This window comes from Coenobita brevimanus, chromosome 71, assembly GCF_032717465.1.
Source record: "Coenobita brevimanus isolate Jiangsu-jjx chromosome 71, ASM3271746v2, whole genome shotgun sequence".
Lineage (NCBI taxonomy): Eukaryota > Metazoa > Arthropoda > Malacostraca > Decapoda > Coenobitidae > Coenobita > Coenobita brevimanus.
The window spans coordinates 25,202,098-25,222,431 of record NC_137024.1 but is presented as its reverse complement, the minus strand read 5'-3'; the positions used below and the strand labels follow the sequence as shown (position 1 = coordinate 25,222,431).

The window sequence follows — 20,334 nt, the reverse complement described above, 5'->3', positions numbered from 1 at the left end:
GCTGGTTGTTAAAAGTTCGGTGGCTTAAATGACTCAGCATTGAAATCGAGGTGAAACGTGCTGCCGTTCAGACTGTAAACCCTCAAGAAGTGACTGAAGACCGTTTTGTCACGTGTGATGCTGGCAGGGAAGCACGTCGGTCGTCTGCCTTTATATGGAGGACTGGGAATATTACTCATTGGCAGTTGTTGGTGTTAATATGTCCCTTGAAAGTGTTGTTGTTGCCTAAGTTTGGTCGCTTTCGATATTGGTTGTGAGAACTGGCAGGACTTTCATTTTGTTATGATAAGAATGATGACATTACTGTAAATCTTGGCAGGCCTATTCGTTCTCATCTATTTTTACTAAATTTCTTCTTAAGCATTTTGCATACTGTAATGCTAGGTGTTTTAGGGTCCGGCTTCCCGTCCCGTAAACGCCTAGCGTGTAGCGGGGCTTTTTTTCTAGACCGGAGCTTAGACAAATAGGAGAGAGGTAGGACACAAAAACTCAAGGCAACAACCTTTACACTTGTATTACTAAGTTGGACAGGGGAACGAGTAGATGTCACTGATACAGATACACTGGACAATTACAAACTCTTACGTCTAGATATGGGTTACCAGTATCACACAGGATACTGCTCGGGTCACAGTGAATAGCACTTGAGGCAGAGTATTATTAATTATAGGAAGTCCGGGTTTTCTATATTTGTGGAGTCACTAATATTGTTCCTTGCTGGTAAGTGTTTCTTTGGCACTGGGGTCTGGATATGGTCTTAGTATCAGGAGGTATTTTCTGGTGGTAGCTTATTCACTCTGATAGACCCAACTGGGTGGCCGTATATGCGGTTACCTTGTCACTGTTACTCACTCCACCACACTGGTATTATCACTGACTTCCATTAGAGGGTTAGTTCACTGTTCTGCCTCTATATTACTAGGTCACAGACACTGTACTGTCACTGTCACTCCTTTCGGGTCCGGGCATCGTGGCGGAGGTGTCACAGCTCCGCTACTGACAGGGCTGGGTTCTGCCGGGGGCCTCTATATCCAGAGTCCACGGGATCACACGCAAGGGCGTCCTCTCTCATCCGGGGCTGTGGGTAGCGAAGGGTCCCGCGCTCTCAGGGCTGGGGGAGGAAGTACGGCCCTCAGGGCTGGGGCCGAATAACTGCCTGAACCTTTCGTTCAGGCTCCTGAGGGAGGACGAAGATCTCCAGTGTCGAAGTGTGGGGAGTTCCCACCCGGGAGTCCTGGGGGTGGTCTGGGGTTCCCGAGGGCTGCGGTCCCCAGTGCTTGGCGGCGCCGTCATGAAGGGGCTGCTGCACTGGTCTGCATTGGGGATCCATCAGATGGGTCTCCTCCAGAGCCAGTTGTAGGGAGCAGAGGCCAGGGGAGACCAAGGGGCCTCTCCAGTACTCCTCTAGGTCCGAGACTCCCTCTGGGTCATGGGTCGGGGAACAGGCGTCAGCTTCTGACGGAGGAGCGGCTACAGGCCGTCTCCTGCCGTAGGGCCTGGCTACTGGCCGTGGCCTTCTGGGGGTGTGGGTACCGGCCGCCACCAAGGCCCGGCTACTGGCCGTGGCCTGGGGTAGTGAGCAGCTATCAGCAGACCCAAGGGCACCTTCGGAGCGGCTACAGGCCGTCTCCTGACAAAGGCGGGAGGGGCTACAAGCCGTTTCCCGATTCCCCTCAGAGCAGCTACCCGCCGTCTCCTTCAGGAGGGTTGAGCGGCTATAGGCCGTCTCAAGAAGAGCACCTTCGGAGCGGCTACAGGTCGTCTCCTGAATGCCCTCAGAGCGGCTACAGGCCGTCTCCTTCTGGAGTGGTGAGCGGCTACAGGCCATCTCAGGGAAGACACCTTCAGAGCAGCTACAGGCCGTCTCCTGATGAAGGCGGGAGCAGCTACAGACTGTCTCCGTATTTCCCTCAGAGCGGTTATAGGCCGTCTCCTTCAGGAGGGGTGAGCGGCTACAGGCCATCTCGAGGAAGGCACCTTCGGAGCGGCTACAGGCCATCTCCTGATGAATGCGGGAGCGGCTACAGGTCGTCTCCTTATTGCCCTCAGAGCAGCTATAGGCTGTCTCCTTCAGGAGGGTTAAGTGGCTGCAGGCCGTCTACTTCAGGAGGGTTGAGCGGCTACAGGCCGTCTCGAGAAGAACACCTTCAGAGCAGCTACAGGCCATCTCCTGACAAAAGCAGAGCGGCTACAGGCCGTCTCCTTATTGCGGGGTGAGTGGCTACAGGCCGTCTCAAGAAGGACACCTTCAGAGCGGCTACAGGCCGTCTCCTGGTGATGGCGGGAGCGGCTACAAGCCGTCTCCTGATGATGGCAGGAGCGGCTACAGGCCATCTCCTTATTGAGGGGTGAGCAACTACAGGCCGTCTCAGGGGTGCTGGCAGGAGCTGGAGAAACAGCTTCACCCCGAAGTTGGTTGGGGAAGGCTTGCCTGGAAGGTAGTCTAGTATTCCTGCTATGGTGGTGGAGGGCGAGCTCTGGATCATAGGGGCACGTGGCCCGGGCGGACTTATGCTGTTGCCGCCCCGAGTCCCAGTGGATTGTCGTTGCTCCTCTATGAGCTCCTTGTGGGGGTGTCGGGACGCCCCCGTGGCACTATACTGCATTTTACCACCATCTGCTGGGAAAAAGTCATGTCTCTGTGTCTGGAGGTGGTAAACTATGGTGTCGTAGGTGTTGTAGACTGGCTGTAGGTGTTGGAAGAGGGCGTGCCAGGCTGAGGTGCTGGAGTTCTCGTCTTGTTCTTTGTCGCAGGTGAGGAAGAGGGTGGATGAGTCGGTGGAGGAGTGGAGGAGTTGTAGGAGGTGGTGAGGTCCACGGACTCGTTGTTTCTGTCCAAGGGGCGGCGCCCATATGGCTCGCCGAATCTTCATGGTTCTGGTTGTTGTTCTCGGAGCAGGGATGTGTCGAATGCTGGAGATGGACGGTGAGTGTGGGGTTTTATATCGAGGTAATGCAGCGTGGTGTCTCTGGGGAGTGTACGTGGCCGGGATTTGTGACTGGTGTATCATGAGTGTGAGATGATTTAGGGCAGGGGTAGGGGTGTGATTTTGCAGCGAAGTGGGTAGGGTAGGAGAGTGGGTGTATCGGGCGGGTGGGCGGGAGAGGTGACTGGAGCGTGTGATGGTTGTTTTAAGGGTGGGTGTGGGTGGTGATGTGGGTGTGTAGTGTTGGTGTATGTGTGAGGTGCATGGGGCACGTGAGGGCGGCTGTGGGGTGGTAGGGGTGTGGACGGCACGGAGCAGGGAGTGGGGTGTAGGGTGAATGGGTGGTGGCGTCGTGGGGGCATGGGCGACGCAGGTGGAGTTGGGGGTGTGTGCGGGCAGCGGGGTGGGAGTTGCGGGAGGGTGGTGGGCAACGGCTGGGACGAGGGTGTCGGGGGTGGAGGGGGTACAAGGGTGTGGGCAGGACATGCAGTACTGGGGACGGGAAAGGAGGCAGCAGGTGCTGAGGAGGTGGGGGAGCGGCGGGGAGTTGGTGGCATTGGTGAGTTGTCAGGTGAGGTGTGAGGCGGCATGATGGGAGGTGAGGTGGAGGAGGTGGGGGAGGGGGAGGGGGAGGGGGAGGGGGAGAGAGAGGTGGCGAGGGGGAGATGTAGCAATCATATGAGTCAGGGGGAGGGTTGGCAGCAGTGGGGAAGGCGGAGTTGGGATTGGGGAGGGGGTGGTGTATCTTGCGGGCAGGGGTGGAAGGTGGCCAGAGCGGGTGAGGGCAGGTTTTAGGGTGGGAGCGAATGGTGAGGTGAGTGCACGGCCCTTTGGTTCTGTGGCTGCGTGTGGCGTGGCGGTGGAAGTGGTGGGCCAGGGTGGGGTAGTTTCGGACGGTGCTCTGATGGTGGGCGCAGGCGAGGCGGTGAGGTTTGGTGAGGTGGCTTGAGCTGTGGGTGGTGAGGAAGGAGTGCGGTCTTGTGGCGCCTTCCTGGTGTTTGGTGGTGGGGTGGTTTGGGCGGTAGCAGGGCTCTGTGCTCGCGATTTGGGGTGGGCGGTGGGTTTGAAGCCAGGGGATGGTGTGGGTGTAGGGGTGGTGGCAGGCGGTGTGCGGTGCTGGAACCGTGGTGGCTTGGTTGGAGTTGGTTGTATTAGCGGCTGTGGTGGGGTGGCGGGAGCTGAGGAGTAGGGCGTGGAGGGTGGTGTGTGTCGTTGGACGCGAAGAAAGGCAGGGTGAGGTGTGGGCGGTGAAGGAGCCGGTGGTAGGGGGGAGGTGCGGCCTCGCAGTGTTGTGTGGATGTTCGGTGCTGGGGTGGTGTAGGTGGTAGCAGGGGGTTGAGCTCATGATGGAGTGGTGGGTGGTGAGGTGCAGGGTGTGGTGGGCAGCGAGGCATCTGGTGAAGTTATTGGGGATGAGCAGGGGGTCCGTGGGGATGGTGAGGTTGAGGGTGGGACAGGGGAGGTGAATGAAAAAGTGGAGGTGGGTGAGGGTGGATCAGAGAAAGAGGAGGGTAAAAGAGAAGAGATAGAGAGAGGAGAGTGAAAGGAAACATGCTGTTTCCCCCTGTCGTAAACTGGGGGTTGGATGTGAGGTGGTTCCCGCTAGGATAGGGGGGGTGCGGGGATGGTGGTGGGTGTCTTCTCTGCTTTTTCTTTCTGTTTCTGTTTCCCCTAAGCTCAGGGCAATCGGCATGTGGCGGGACAGCTTGTAGGCGTCCACGGGTCATTCTGCTGTGCCAGGCAGCTTTGAGCTGCTTGCGGATGTCGGGAATGGGGCATCCATGGCTGCAAGCAGAAAATTCTCACGGGTCAATCGCGATGATGTCCGTGGGAAACTGATCGATTGTGCCGATGTGTTGAGGGGTGGATTGGATGGCTAGATGGCACCTCGTTACTTGGATATCTTTTTCCAGGTCTCCCATAGGATCATGTATGATAAAATGTTCCTTGATGAAACTGGGGAGGATCCTGATAAGTGTGTGAAACATGAGTTGTTCCCAGGTTATGTCATCTGCCTCCAGGTAGGCAGCAGTGACCAGGCATCTCACCTGGATTAAAGTATCATCTAAGTTGCCATCGAAAGTTAAACTATCCAGTTGGCATAGCGCCACCACTTTACCTAGTGATGGGGTGATGGCTTGGATCACGAGTTTCGTGAAATTCTGCCAGGTGAGCCCCAGGACGATCTTGGGTGAGATATTAGCTGCCGCTTTGCCCAGTAGCGGGAGTGTGACTGCAATTTTCTGCTTGTCATCCTCATAACCGATATCTAGCAAACGTTTAATAATTGCCAGGTATGTGTGAACATTATACTTTTCGGGGTCGAACTTAAATAATTGCACATGCGGCTTGGTTGCCATTTTTCCAGTATTTCCTGATAACCTTTCTCGTATGCCCAGGTCAAGAACCACCGCTGTCCACCAGTGTAATGCTAGGTGTTTTAGGGTCCGGCTTCCCGTCCCATAAACACCTAGTGTGTAGCGGGGCTTTCTTTCTAGACCGGAGCTCAGACAAATAGGAGAGAGGTAGGACACAAAAACTCAAGGCAACAACCATACACGTATAATACTAAGTTGGACAGGGGAACGAATAGATGTCACTGATACAAATACACTGGACAATTACAAACTCTTACGTCTAGATATGGGTTATCAGTATCACGCAGGATACTGCTCGGATCACAGTGAATAGCACTTGAGGCAGAGTATTATTAATTATAGGAAGTCCGGGTTTTCTATATTTGTGGAGTCACTAATATTGTTCCTTGCTGGTAAGTGTTTCTTTGGCACTGGGGTCTGGATATGGTCTTAGTATCAGGAGGTATTTTCTGGTGGTAGCTTATTCACTCTGATAGACCCAACTGGGTGGCCGTATATGCAGTTACCTTGTCACTGTTACTCACTCCACCACACTGGTATTATCACTGACTTCCATTAGAGGGTTAGGTCACTGTTCTGCCTCTATATTACTAGGTCAAAGACACTGCACTATCACTATCACTCCTTTCTGGTCCGGGCATCGTGGCAGTCAGGTACAAGAGCGGTGAAGGTGTCACAGCTCTGCTACTGACAGGGCTGGGTTCTGCCGGGGGCCTCTATATCCAGAGTCCACGGGATCACACGCAAGGGCGTCCTCTCTCGTCCGGGGCTGTGGGTGGCAAAGGGTCCCGCACTCTCGGGGCTGGGGACGGGAGTATGGCCCTTAGGGCTGGGGCCAAATAACTGCCTGAACCTTTCGTTCAGGCTCCTGACGGAAGATGAAGATCTCCAGTGTCGAGGTGTGGGGAGTTCCCACCCGGGAGTCCTGGGGGCGGTCTGGGGTTCCCGAGGGCTGTGGTCCCCAGTGCTTGGCGGCGCCATCAGGAAGGGGCTGCTGCACAGGTCTGCATCGGGGTCCATCAGGTGGGTCTCCTCCAGAGCCAGTTGTAGGGAGCAGAGGCCGGGGGAGACCAAGGGGCCTCTCCAGTACTCCTCTAGGCCCGAGACTCCCTCTAGGTCGTGGGTCGGGGAACAGGCATCAGCTTCAGACGGAGGAGCGGCTATGGGCTGTCACCTGCCGTAGGGCCCAGCTACTGGCCATGGCCTGCTGGGAGCGTGGCTACCGGCCGTTGCCAAGGCCCGGCTACTGGCTGTGGCCTGGTGGAGGGAGCAGCGACCAGCAGACCCAAGGGCACCTTCGGAGTGGCTACAGGCCATCTCCTGACGAACGCAGGAGTGGCTACAGTCCGTCTCCTGGTTCCCCTCAGAATGGCTACAGGCCGTCTACTTCAGGAGGGTTGAGTGGCTACAGGCCATCTCGAGAAGAGCACCTTCGGAGCGGCTACAGGCTGTCTCCTGACGAAGGCAGTAGCGGCTACAGGCCATCTCCTTATTTCCCTCAGAGCGGCTACAGGCTGTCTCCTTCAGGAGGGGTGAGTGGCTACAGGCCGTCTCGAGGAAGACACCTTCGGAACGGCTAGAGGTCGTCTCCTTATTGCCCTCAGAGCAGCTACAGGCCGTCTCCTTCAGGAGGGTTGAGTGGCTACAGGCCGTCTCGTGAAGAACACCTTCAGAGAGGCTACAGGCCATCTCCTGACGAAGGCGGGAGCGGCTACAGGCCGTCTCCTTATTGCACTCAGAGCGGCTACAGTCCGTCTCCTTACTGAGGGGTAAGCGGCTACAGGCTGTCTCATGGGTGCTGGTAGGAATTGGAGAAACAGATTCACCTCGAAGCTGGCTGGGGAAGGCTCGCTCGGAAGGTAGTCTGGCATTCCTGCTATGGTGGCAGCGGACGAGCTCCGGGTCATAGGGGCGCGCGGCCCGGGCGGACTTACGCCGTTGTCGCCCCGAGTCCCGACGCGTTGTCGTTGCTCCTCTATGGGCTCCTTGTGGGGGTGTCAGGTCGCTCCCGTGGCACTATACTGCATTTTACATACGATAATTTGGAAAGTACTGGTACACTTCTAACTCAAAGAACATGCGGCAAGTTAAGGGACACCATTTAGCAGCATTATTTTATATTCGTTCAGTTTTAATTGAAAGGGTAGTAAATGAATAAAAGTATCTGAAGTGATGGATAGGCTTACATATTTACGTACGCCAAGGAAGGGATATTACCTTATAGACAGTTCATGTTGAAATGTAAGAAAATCTATAAAGTGATATGTCTGTCTGTCTGTGCTTCTTTTGAATTATGTTCTTGTAAGGGATGCAGTTATCTCCGTGTCTCTTCACTTGTTAACCTTCTTCCATAACACAAGACTCCTACCTAAACATTTTCGTACTTTATCTCTCCACGCTGTTTTTAACTTTCCTATCTCTTTCCTACTACTTCAGTCTTCTTGCTTTGTTCGTCAATATTTTAACTTTCACACCCTATGACGAAATATCGCCATACTGCATCAAAACTTCTGACTGATCCTGTCTTGGCTTACCTATACCTCTTTAGTGCAATTACGCAGTGCTTAGGTTATTTTTTCCGTCTGTATACGATTATTTTCACCTTGCAATAGCCACTTCAAACTAAAGAGGTTAGATATAGCCCTCAACAAGCCTTCCACTACCAGACATGTTTCCGAAGTTGAGTGAAGTCGTCTGGAGGTAAGGTAAAGGTAAGGTAAAGGTAAGATAAGGTAAGGTAAGGTAAGGTAAGGTAAGGTAAAGGTACAGACGTCATAGTAAAGGGGTTAACCGTTTATACTGTATCTTCAGCACTGAGTCGGCACCACCTGATCAAAGGGCACCACTGTTCGCTGGGTCTGTCTGGCTGGTCACACATCACCACTGTGGCAGAGGAGCGAGTGTCTGTCACCTGCCGCCCCGCCACCACCCCCGACTCGCCCCTGGACCCGGCCCTCACACTGGGCCCCGCCACCGTCACGTACCCGGATGTCGTGGCCTCAAACGGAGTCATCCACTTGGTTGACAGGGTGTTGGTGCCTCGCATGGGTCAGTGAGGATGAAAGACAGTGTGTGTACCTGGGAAACACCGAATGGGAATTATTCTTGGTTTATATTCCTACTAGAACACTCACCATGGCCTTTTGTTTTAACAGCATTATCTTCTGACAGTTTTACATTGGCAACCATTAAAAAAAACAAAAGTCTCTTGTCACTCATTTCATCAACTTCTGAAAACCTAATGTTCGTGTTTTTTAACCCTTCACCCTTTTAGAGCCTTCCCTAATTTTAATCAAATGATCTCATATTAACAAGAACATCACTGTACTGAAGGGGTTGTACTGTCTTCCTAAAGACTAACTTTTCCTTTCATAAATATTTCCTTTATAAAAATAGCTGTATTCCACCGTTTATTCCTAAAATTCTTGTTCCCTCCTTTCTTCCTAGAAGTTCACTTCCCCTCTTCTTGAAAACCCTGTCTCTTTCTTAATTATTGCCTCGGCCAACGAAGTTGGACGGAGGTCGTGTATTCTTTCGTGTTAATATGTCTGTTTTTCTCCCTACCTGCGTTTAAGATATTTCAAAAAGTTATCGATTTTCGGTGATACCTGGTGAGTAGGTGGGCAGTCAGTCAAGGAAGAGTTGACTAGATATTGAGGCGGATCCGGACCCAGATGCAGGAATATATCATAAATTTTATTGGAGTTGCTGAAGTATGCAGTCCCTGTGTATGTATAGCAGGGCAGACTAAACCCGTAGAAATACGAGTAACTGACTATGTAAGACCGTAAAAGTATTCGTCTGGTAGGAATGAGTAATTACAGCTGTAAATCATATTTTTTTACTGGAGTTGGAGGAAGTATGCATTCTAACTTACGTTGTAAAATCCCTTTCCTCTTATTCTTGATTATTGTCTTCTTAATATAACTTTTCCGTCCTTTCTTTCCTAGAGCCATATTTCCCAGTACTTATTTCCTTCCGAAATCCCCAGTTCATTCTTTTTTCTTTTTTTTTGTAATATTTCATTAAAAAAATAATAATTCTCTCATTTCATGGAAAAGTCATGCTTCTCTTTTTTCAATTTCTTCCAAAAATTTCACCTCCTTCCTCTTGTCCTCGAAGTCGTGCTTCTCCTTTTGTAATTGCTATATCCCTAAATTTAAGATTGCTTCCAACCCTCCTAAAAGCCCAGATCTCCATTCGTAAGGCATAGTCATTATTTCCTCCTGTAAGCCATGTACCCTTTTGTTTCTAAGATGTCTTGTTCTCTCCTTCTTCCTGTAAGTCCTGTATCTCCGTTTTCAGTTTTTGCACTTTCTAAAACCATAATTCCCTCCTAAAAAAGAAGTCTCCTTTAAACATTTTCTCCCTCAAACCCTTGCTCTCTCCTTCGCCCTAAAAACCCTGCCTCATTATACTCATGCTGAAATTCCTCTTCCCTCCTTCCTTCCTCCAAAGCCTTTCTTCTCCTCTCTTAATTATATTCTTTCTACTTTAATGCTGTCTCTTTCCCTTCTTTCCGGCTCCATCCTCAACCCACGTTATAGGTAGGAAATTAAGGTTTAAAGGATTATTTCTTCCTAAAAGCCACTTTCCCTCGTCTTTCATAATATTTTCTCTCTAAAACCCCTATCCTCCCTGTCCTTCCTAACAAAAAGTTCCCTAATCTTTTTTATATTTTTTCCTTACAACTCTTACTCCCTACGCTCGTCATGAGAACCTCTTTTCTCTCTTCTTATTGTATGCTTGTAATATGTGTGCCTCTGTGTGTCCCAGTTTTGTTAATCTTATTGCATGGTGTATGTGCCCTCAAATCTTAATACCATAATTATCTTGAAAGTCTTCCTGTCTCCCTGCCCCCACTTCGGTTTTTTTTTTTTTTTTTTTTTTTTTTTTTTTTTTTGCCGATGTTGCTGCAAAGTGTGCCTGTCTTCCCGCCCTTCAGCGCTGAGCCTGGTGCAGGTGGCCCGGGGTGTGGGCGCCACCGCCTTCATCCGACTGGTGAGGAGGGCACGGCTGTGGCGCGACCTCGTCTCGTTCGGACCCTACACCGTCTTTGCTCCCTCCAACCAGGCACTCACGGGTCAGACCCAAATTGTTCTCTGAATTATTTCCTGTATTAGCCCCTAGAGTCCGTTGACGTATAGGTTTTAATTACTTCTTGTGCATTAACATAACCAACAGGAAACAACAAGAATAAACTTTAAATCAGGTCATCGGAGTGAGGGATTTAAGTACAATTGGCAGTGGAGACATTTATAAACTGCATTCTGCTTTGTGTATTTTCCTTTTTCCTCATGAGTGTGATCGCAAATTAGGGATTGGAGAGATAAAGTAATATGCTATAGTTATCCACAACCTTCCTCCTCGAACCTTGTTTCCTCAGGTTTAAGAGATTTTAACATCTCTTCCTCAGCAAAATCCGCCTGGTGCACCTTAATATCACAGTGTATGTTAATTATGCTCACTACACCAGTATTAAAGAGCAATCACTGAAATAGATGAGAAAAGTGCAAGATAAATTGTTAAATAAAAAGTGGTAGAAGCCTCCCGTGCCAAGGAATATCGGGAGTGTATTCAGGCAATGGACCCATCCTGCAGCCAGTTTTCCATCCCCCTCGCACTTTATACAGTACAGGACGAAAAGCAGTGCCTGAGGCTTGCTTCCTCCGCTGATGCGCGCTCACGTGAATAAAAATTAATTATGTTAAATGTCCCCATTCTATATAAACGTAAGAGTTTTAATGTGAATGACGATTTCTTAAAACTGTTATTTGCTTGTAATATATTACACATCTGTTACAATTTCGTAATAAATCTGATATAGGTATTCTGCAGTACAAACAGTGGTTTTGTTGTTTTCAGAGGTGATGGCATCGTTGGATGGTGATGAGGAGGCGGTGAGGCATCTGGTGTTGTACCACCTGGTGCCAGGCAGCCACGCCTCACACACACTGCGGGACACACAGACGCTGCCATCACGCCTCCCTGCAGCACCACACCTCACCGTCAAACTCAACACCAAGGTCACAACAACACCACTAACTCTACACTGGTCATACCTTCACCTCAACATGTCGACTTAGACGAATTTGTTAAGCATTTCAGGGTGGCAACAACGGAAACACTTGTCCACCAATTCCACAAGTGTTTGCCTTAGCTCCTGCAATACAGTACCCTCATTCTTTAATATATAGTGTGAGAGTACAGGCAGCCGTCATTATAAGTCAGGGATGTATGACAAATATTACGGCTTTTTCTGCGCAACTGGTACTGTAGATTTGGGCGAAACTGCAAACCAGATTTGTAGGTAGCAATGAAACAGTGTTAGACTGTTTTTATAGTATTTAATTTGGACTTGGCGGGAAAAAAAAATCCCAGCTTTTGAAATGATGTCAACATTTCAGGCGTGGAGTGTAAATGATGGTGTGGTGGTGGTGGGGGACCAGCCTGCCTTCAACGGGTATGTGCACATCGTGGACCGAGTGTTGTCCCCTCCCAGCCTGACCCTGGCACGCACCCTGGCGCTCACCCCAGCTGTCTCACGCTTCACAACACTTGTGTCCAGGGTAGGCGACCTGGCCGGGAGTCAGTAGGAAATGATCATTGTTGGTGGTGGTTTTATAGTTACTATCGCCACTACCATACTGATAACAAGAAGGAGCACTCAGAGAGTGTAACACTCATGCCGAACACTCGACCAAAGGACAGAGCCTTTGACCCTTCCCTGTGATCATGACGTTTAACCTAGCGTTTTCAAGAAGGAATCACCTCATTCTTGCCTGACCAAATTTGGTCAAAGTTGGATTAAAAATAATTGAGATATACTGTCTTCACACACACACACACACACACACACACACACACACACACACACACACACACACACACACACACAGGATCGACAACAGTATACCGCGTTATCGCACTCGGGTGTGCATGTAACACTCCATACCTTGTCCAGGGAGGTGACAACGGACTGAAGGTGATGCTGAAGTTATAAACAGGCCTGGCAGGGGTTGCATCCCTTTTTATCGCCGCCTTTACAAGGCGGAACGATAATGTTTTTGTCCGCCTCTGTGTGTGTGTGTGTGTGTGTGTGTGTGTGTGTGTGTGTGTGTGTGTGTGTGTGTGTGTGTGTGTGTGTGTGTGTGTGTGTGTGTGTGTGAACAAAATTACTCCAACAGGTTTTATAGTATTTTTAATCAAACTTGGTGCAGGGGTTGAGGGATAACCAATGAGTAAACATGTTTCTATTTTTTTTTTTTTAAGAAGTGTTATCCATTTTAGATCAAACTTGGGAGAAGGCATCAGAGTAAGACAACAATGAAGCTATTCAATTTTGAAAACAATCATTCAGAAGTGACGGTCACATGGAAACGTCAAGGTTCGACCTGTGTGTGTGTTTGCTGACAAAATAACTCAGTGTCTATGCAAGTCTAATCAAATTTGGTAAAAATGCTGAGGGTCAGCCAAGGAGTGAACTTATTTTTTCTGAGAGCAATGAGTTATGAAGGTCACAGGACAAGGTCGGATTAAACTGTTTTTATTAGATTTAGACCAAACTTTGTGGGAGGGTTGAGGATAGGGCAAAAATGAAGGGATTTTGTTTTAAGAACAGTCGGTAGAGTCAAGGTCACAGGGAAAGGTTAACTACCAGAGCCACAAGACAAGATCAACCTAAACAATTTTGATCTTATTTGAACCAAACTTGGTGGAAGAGTCAAGGGTCAGACAAGAAAGAAAGAATTCAATTTTGAGAACAATCAGTCAAAGTGGAAGGTTACAGGGCAAGGTCAAATTTCGGGCCTTGTATGTCTGTGTGAACAAAATAACTAAAACAGTTTTTAATTGATCTAGATCAAATTTGTTTGATGAGTTGAGGATCATCCAAGAGGTTCATTTTTTTTTTTTTTTTTTTTTTAAGAACATTGAGTCAAAGGTGAAGATCACAGGGCAACATCAATTTTAATATTTTTTCTATCCGATGTGAACAAAGCTTTGTGGAAAAGTTCAGGGTAATACAAGGATAGAGAAATTTTGAGAATAATCAATCAAAGGTCAAGGTAGCTGAGCAAAGTAACTCAAATGCTTTTATCTGATTTGAAGCAAAGTTGCTGGAAATGTTAAGGCTCAGGCAAGAATGAAGTAAATAATTTTTGAGAGTCAAGGTCACAAGGCAAACTCAATTATTCTGCCATTAGACCGGTTGATGGGCGCAGGTGTTGCACAGTATGAGTGCGCCTTCTTGTTTGTTGTTTAGTCCACCTTAAACTTCGTAGAAATTGTCTGTTATATCTCCTTTGTTACTCATGAATGTGATTATCCAATTTCCCTCAATTATCGGGTCAATTATTTGGAAAACTTATGATATTTTGGAGCCCGTCACCAACTGGTACTGAGAACTGCCGCTGCCTATAATTGTATAGTTGTTACGCCTTCACTGCCACATGTATGTTATCTCCCCTCCCCCCCCAGGCGGGTGTGTGGGTGTGGCGTGAGCTGAGTCAGGGTGTGGGGCCATACACCCTCTTTGCTGTGCGTGACCCAGACATTGACACCTGGGCCACCGACACCTTCACCTACTACAGACTCCTGCACGACTCTCACCTCCTTAACCAGGTGTGGTCAGGCTGGCACAGGCTAACCCTTCAGCCAGAGGACATCTTTTTCTGTTTTATTCTAACTGTTTACATGCGATCTGATGTGAGAGGTGTAAGGCTGAGAGGAAGCCCACGAATAGGATGGATGGACAGTGTGAAGAGGGATGTCTGTAAAGCAAGGAAGAGTGGCTGTGTGTGATTGGGATGACTGGAGAGAAACTGTGAATACATAAATGGTGACACAAATCGACGGGATGTTCTCCCGCATCTCGTCTGACCAGCTGGTCGAGTCAGGTGCAGGGAAGGGGATGGGTCCATCATGATGTGGCAGCGGTAAACCAGCTCTGTTATTGGGCCCTGCTGCGGATGTCGCTGGATTGCACTGTGCAATTGACCCTCATGCGGTGTGGAGCGGTCCCTTTTTCCCTTAGAGGCTAAGATACAAGTAAATATGAGTGTGTGAAAGAGTAATTTGGTGAGTGTGTTGTCCTGTCTCGGCTACTCGCCTGGGTGGAAAAAGACTAGGTATATAGATAGATTTACATTAGCTTTTGTCAGCATAAGACACACAGTCTAAAGTGGAAGGATAATACATATCTCTCACTAAATCATTCACTCCTAGAGGTGAATAAAATTATTTTTTGGTAGCCTAACTAAGATGAAGCACTGTTTCCCTCCAAATTAATAAAACTAGAATGGCACTCAGTAGAGCGCATACCTCCGCCAATGTCCTATCTCGCAATGTTAAAGAAAGTTAAAAAAAAAAAAAAAAAATCCTGGATCCGCACCTTCATCCGGATCCGCACCAAAATTAAATGGAGTGTATTCTGGGCCAAGGCCCATTCTTTAACAAGTTACGTGGAAATCCGTCCAGTAGTTTTTGTGTAATCTTGCTCACAATCCAACAAAAACAAACAAACTGACAGGGGTGAAAACATAACCTCCTTAGTGGAGGTAATTATTTGTCCTGCTGGGGCAATACAAGCTGGATTGATGGATGGATGGATGGATGGATGGATGAATCACTCTGCTTAATAGCCAGAATATAAAAGAAAAAAGAGAAATAAGAGAAAAGCCTAGGCAGCAACATACTGAGGGATCTAAATAGTACAGATCGTTACTAGCTTCTTGACTAAGAGGTCCGTCCAGAACTACATACATCTGTCTCTTTGGAAGGCAAATGATAAACAAACTCTTTAGTCAGCCACATGACCTGCGTCGCACTATGAAACCGTCAAAAGAGGGTAAAGATATCAGCGTGGTGAGCAAAGGAAAGGGATGCAATGGAAATTCGGTGGGTGTGGGCCCAGACCAGAAAAGTCTCTCTCTCTCTCTCTCTCTCTCTCTCTCTCTCTCTCTCTCTCTCTCTCTCTCTCTCTCTCTCTCTCAACTAGGTAGACTTAGAGAACGCGTACATCCGCCACCGCAAGTGTAATTTATGATTTATACACCAATCTCCTTCCAACGTCGCTGAGGAGGCAATTAATTCTACTGTTTTAATCTACCTTGTTAAGCAGTTTCAGAGAAGGCATACCTCCGCCGATGCCAGTAAGATATATGATTTATTCCAGCATACGGATCCGGCTCCACTGATCAACTCTCCCTTGACCCAGTGCCCACATATCCAACTGATTTCATTGAAAACCGATGACAACTTCGGTGGTGGAATAATTAAATATGTTCCAGGAATGAGTGTGCTGAGAGGGTAATGACGTGTGTGTGGTGGACGAAGAAGTGGACGGGAAGAACCAGAACTGTGTTGGGGTCAGCCCGGTGCCATAACAGTGTACCGTGTGGAAGTGGTGCTGTGGGATTAGTGGTTGGAATGCAGTGAAGGTTTATGTCAGCAGTGGAAGTTTATTTCAAAGTTTTCAGTAACAACAAGATAAACCCGCGTTACTCTTATTTATCTGGTTTATTGTACTGAAGAGGTTATCACGTATGATAAATTTGAGGACATGCTTGGGGGCTGACTGGCATGAAATCAAGGACTGTAGTTAAGTCAGGATAAAGTTTCATAGAGGTTTCCCCCTGTGGATGTGATGCTTTACGTGAACTCGATGGTCATGATTATACAAGTGAACACACAACACACGTAGTCGTCAGTATAAGTCTGGGATCCTTTTACTCCAAACTGCCACGACTTTTTTATAAGTACTCTTTTTTTTTTTTTTTTTCTTAACCCCGATATGTCTTGCCAAGCAGACCCATCGACCACAGGTAAGCATCTGCTTTTCGTGTAGGAAACCAGCGCCCTTTTGCAGCGGACAGCACCTCGCCAGGGTGGGACAAGGGTCCTTCCCACGGCAAAATGTAGGGATAATCGATGGTGCTTGTAAATCAGCTACAGTGATGGCAATGGAGCTGCAGCAGGGATTATTGCGGTGATTCTCTATGGACTTAATTAAAAGAAAAAAAAGATACAAGATAAATAAATAAAAAATGTGAGTTATGGCAGACGAAGTGGTATGTGATTGGTGAAGGCAGGACAAGTTTGGGGATATACTGTAGACTTAAGAATAGGTAAGCTGGGAGGGTAAGGGGCAAGGGCGAGGTGAAAGACTGACTACTTTGCACGTAACAGGTGAAATACGCCGATATTAACATGCTGTAGTGTGAAGTAAGCGAAACCAGGAGGAATTTAGGGGCTAATTCTGGAGAGATCAGAATTCGGTGACGTTAAGAAATGTAGGAAATTATGAAAAGATGGTGACCTGTGATGGACTGAATGAGAGAGTGTAGCACAGACAATGAAGCAAGTGAATGCATAATGAGTCATTTTTATTAAAATAAAATATCAGCAATTTTAACTTCATGCACTTTCTAAAAAAATCGTTATTTACTATGTAGTGATGGACATACTCTGTCAGTAGTGTGCCATCATATAGGGAAACATGATGTAAGTTATAGGTGAGGTGTTGTCGTTGTTCATCTTCACACAAACAATTTCTCTGGCACACGCTAGCCAGACAGCAAGGCTCATTCTGTCTTTTGAAACATGACTCAAAGAAGAAAGGAAATTAAAATTACAATATTCCCCTCAAAAACTATAGGAGCTATGAGGCTGCATGAAGTTTAAGTTTTTGTTGGTGATACTGCCACATCTCAGCACCAGCGTATGGAGGAAGGCGGAGGGAGCTGCTATCTCGTGCCCTCACTCCTGTTATTCTACATTTGCAGGGACTACATGGGTAGTTTTCTTGCTCCCTGTCTTAAGAGGTAAAAGGAAATGAACTAGCCATAACTGAGCTTAGTTATGTTGTGCATTTAGCATTACTTAACTCTGTTGTATCCACAGTACTGTGTATGCTCATTAAGCGGCCTGAACTTTGTGAGATGCGCAATTTTGTGTCAATTAACAATCTTTAGGCAGATCTTTCTCTCTCTGAAGCTACCTTTTTTAGTCTCTGTATGATGAAGTGTTGTAGTAAATGTACTGCTGTACAGGAATTTTAGATCTGAACAAAACTACAAACACCTAAAAGTAAACTTTTTGTTCTCGTTGCTAAGGGATTAAGTTATCAGCAATAACTGCTTTGACAGGGAAAAAAATAAATGAGAAGAAAAGCTTAGGCTTACAGCTCTCATGTTACAGTGGAAGTGATGTGAATGGCAAGAAAAGAGGGCGGCATAAAGGGGCTGGACACCCCCTCCTGGTGCTGGTATATGGCACCCCACCACCAAGTGCGTGTCTTGCAAGCAGGCTCACAGCTCTTCACAGGATTCATGTGTCAAAACAGGTCAAAAAGTTGTGTTATGCCTACAGTTAATCCATTTTTCCACTTAAAGGTGTTTCATGAATAAGTTGCCGATGATTTAACATTGATTCTTCCCTTAAAGCTGCTTGTGATTTGATTTAAAAAAAAAAAAAAAAAAAAAATGTGTCTTTTTAGTTATTATTTTTTACTGTTCACTTATAGCTGTTTCACATCAAATAACACTTTGCCTGTACCAAGACTTTAAGCGAGGACGACGATGTACATGTAAAGCAGGGTAAACGATTAGCTTGCTGAACTTTACCTGTCCTCCCTGAAGTTCATCATTCATTTCACTAACAGTTAAATGTTCCCCCTTCCGAGTCTACTTCGCGGGCCGGTCAGACACTTGAACAAATGTTGTGTCCCTTTATCCCTGTCCATCATGTAGAACAAGTGTGTGCATGGATGATTTCTAAGGGAAGATCAGGGGGTTTAAAAAATCTATGTCTGCTTTAACCGATTCATTCTGCTGACAATTATTTTTTTTTATGCTGTGACTCAAATGTTTCAATGGGATTCAGAGAGTCGGCTGGTAGTGAAGAAATTACTGAAGGTCAGATGTATTGGCTACAGTTGAAAGTCTCTCCTATATAAGATGAATTTATTTGATAGTGACAAGAATAAAACAAAACAGACATCCAAGCCAGGTCTAATGTGCCTCGTGTAGTCGATAAGCACAAATCTAAGTTGCGTTCTTCTTGGTGGGTGCAGAGCGTCAAGAGCCACCTGGTGAGGGACTTCGTGATGCCTCGGGTGCTGGAGGAGGGCACCACCTCGGTCATCAGGACGCTCAATGGACTGGTAATGGACTTCCACCTGGCGTCTGCTTCCCGGCCTTCCTCCTTCTCGTCAGTGTATCACTCGTCCTCGTACTCGCCTTACTCCTCCTCCTTCCACCACCTGAGTGTGTCTGAGGGAAGGCTGTCTCTGCGCCATGCCACCATCTTCCCAGACTCCTACATTCTCTGCAGTAATGGCATCATACTCTTTATTGATGCTCTCCTCCTGCCCGGAGCATGACAGCATTGTATAATTTTATTATGGTTCTGTGCTATAGTTCTGGCTTCTGGTACACTAACAGTCAGGCACCAGTAATGACTAACCCTTCACTGTCATGCACATTTTACTTCATTCTGTCTGCCTCCATTTGATTTTACTCTCATATCAAGGGAGTTCCTTGGGAGTGTATATAACCCCTTCACCATCAAACGTTTCTTCTAAATTTAATAAAATCGTCTGGTGGTGGCAGGAACATACAAAATCGTAGTGGTATTAAAGAAGGTAACTCTGTGGGCTGAACAGTGATTACCCATCAGAAGAGTCCAGGTGTATGGCTCGGTGGTGCAGCCAGGGAGGTGGCACTGACCACCCTGGAAAAATGCCTGACCCCAAATTTTAAGAGAATGGCCACGAACTCATCTAAAGGTTTCTTCATGGACCAACCTAACATTCAACTTGACCAGCCCTTGGCCACCCCATTTTAAAATATCTACAGTAGCTACGCCCTGGTACGGCTCATATTGTTTTATTAGAAACAGTAAACCTGAGCAATATTATATTCATTTACAACAACGGAGTAGGTAATAATTCTTAATAAGATGTCATGTCCACAAAACCACACCCAGTATGGAATTTATTATACCTGTCGACCATTTTCTCCTGCCTGTATGAAATAGGCATAGATAATGTGTATTTATAATGTCTTAATGGAATGTAGCCTTTGACAACTGCGTATGTTTTGGCTACTTACAAGAGTCAGAGGCAGATCATGTAAAAGATGAAACGTTTGTGGTTATATTGCTGAATGATAGTGTACCTCTTACTCCAGCATCCCATTGATTTATCATTTCCAGAAGTTTCAGAAATGCCTGTAGACAGTGACGTGGTTGACGTCTGGGGGATAATGGTGAGGTGTTGTGGAGTGGGTCAGGAGGCCGGGATGTGCAACCCTGGCATGTCTGTTGCTTGTCACTTTAACCTGGCAGAGGTTTCATTGCAACTTATTTCCATAATCTCAGTGACGGAATACGAAAATACAGCAGTTTCCCGTCCATAGCAGTTCTTTGTGTCTAGCATCATATTCTGCTGTAGTGTTAATGTCTTGTTACATCTCAGCCTTTAAAATGATGAGATGGCAATTCTAGGTCAGGTTAAGGTGGAAAGTACAGCACAGAAAGAGTGTGTGGACAGCGTATATTGCTTAGGTGGCACGTGTGTGTTGAGGAGTGAACGAACACCAGTTTGATGACGAAGATGAAATAGATATTACAACAGCTCTTGTTTGCATATACACTACAGCACTTTTAACCCTGAACATCGATTGAGAAGTTTATTTATTGCAGTGTACTTTGGCTACTGGCAAATTGGCAAATTATTTAAATGGCCAAAAAGAAAAAAAAATCCCCAGCGGTTAGTGTTGTTTTCGCTGCGGGGAATGTAGTGTCAGCAGGCAGCCTGGATACTTCACTTCAGGAAGACAAGTACTGTGAACACTCAAGGGAAAAATAACATAATAATACAGTATTACCAATTTTTACGGAAAGTACAGCGGTGAAAATGAAAATGAGTTTACTGTTTAAGGTTGCACATAAGGGAAAGATGTGAGGGTTCAGAGCAGTTTATGGTGATAAAGCAGAATGTTATGCATCACTTGGATAGACAACGTACT

The 20,334-nt window shown here is 47.2% G+C and overlaps 1 protein-coding gene across 1 annotated transcript in view; it reads left to right on the top strand.

The window, feature by feature from the left end:
- LOC145406708 (transforming growth factor-beta-induced protein ig-h3-like) overlaps positions 1–18,686 on the top strand; it is a 36,386-nt gene extending 17,700 nt beyond the window's left edge. Inside the window, exons 7-15 of the mRNA XM_080277809.1 lie at positions 4,841–4,948; positions 5,900–6,119; positions 8,117–8,353; positions 10,251–10,388; positions 11,171–11,331; positions 11,713–11,874; positions 13,784–13,927; positions 18,378–18,487; positions 18,572–18,686. Coding sequence (XP_080133935.1) covers positions 4,841–4,948; positions 5,900–6,119; positions 8,117–8,353; positions 10,251–10,388; positions 11,171–11,331; positions 11,713–11,874; positions 13,784–13,927; positions 18,378–18,487; positions 18,572–18,686 — 1,395 coding nt within the window. The remainder of the gene's footprint in view (positions 1–4,840; positions 4,949–5,899; positions 6,120–8,116; positions 8,354–10,250; positions 10,389–11,170; positions 11,332–11,712; positions 11,875–13,783; positions 13,928–18,377; positions 18,488–18,571) is intronic.
- Positions 18,687–20,334: the final 1,648 nt, after the last annotated feature.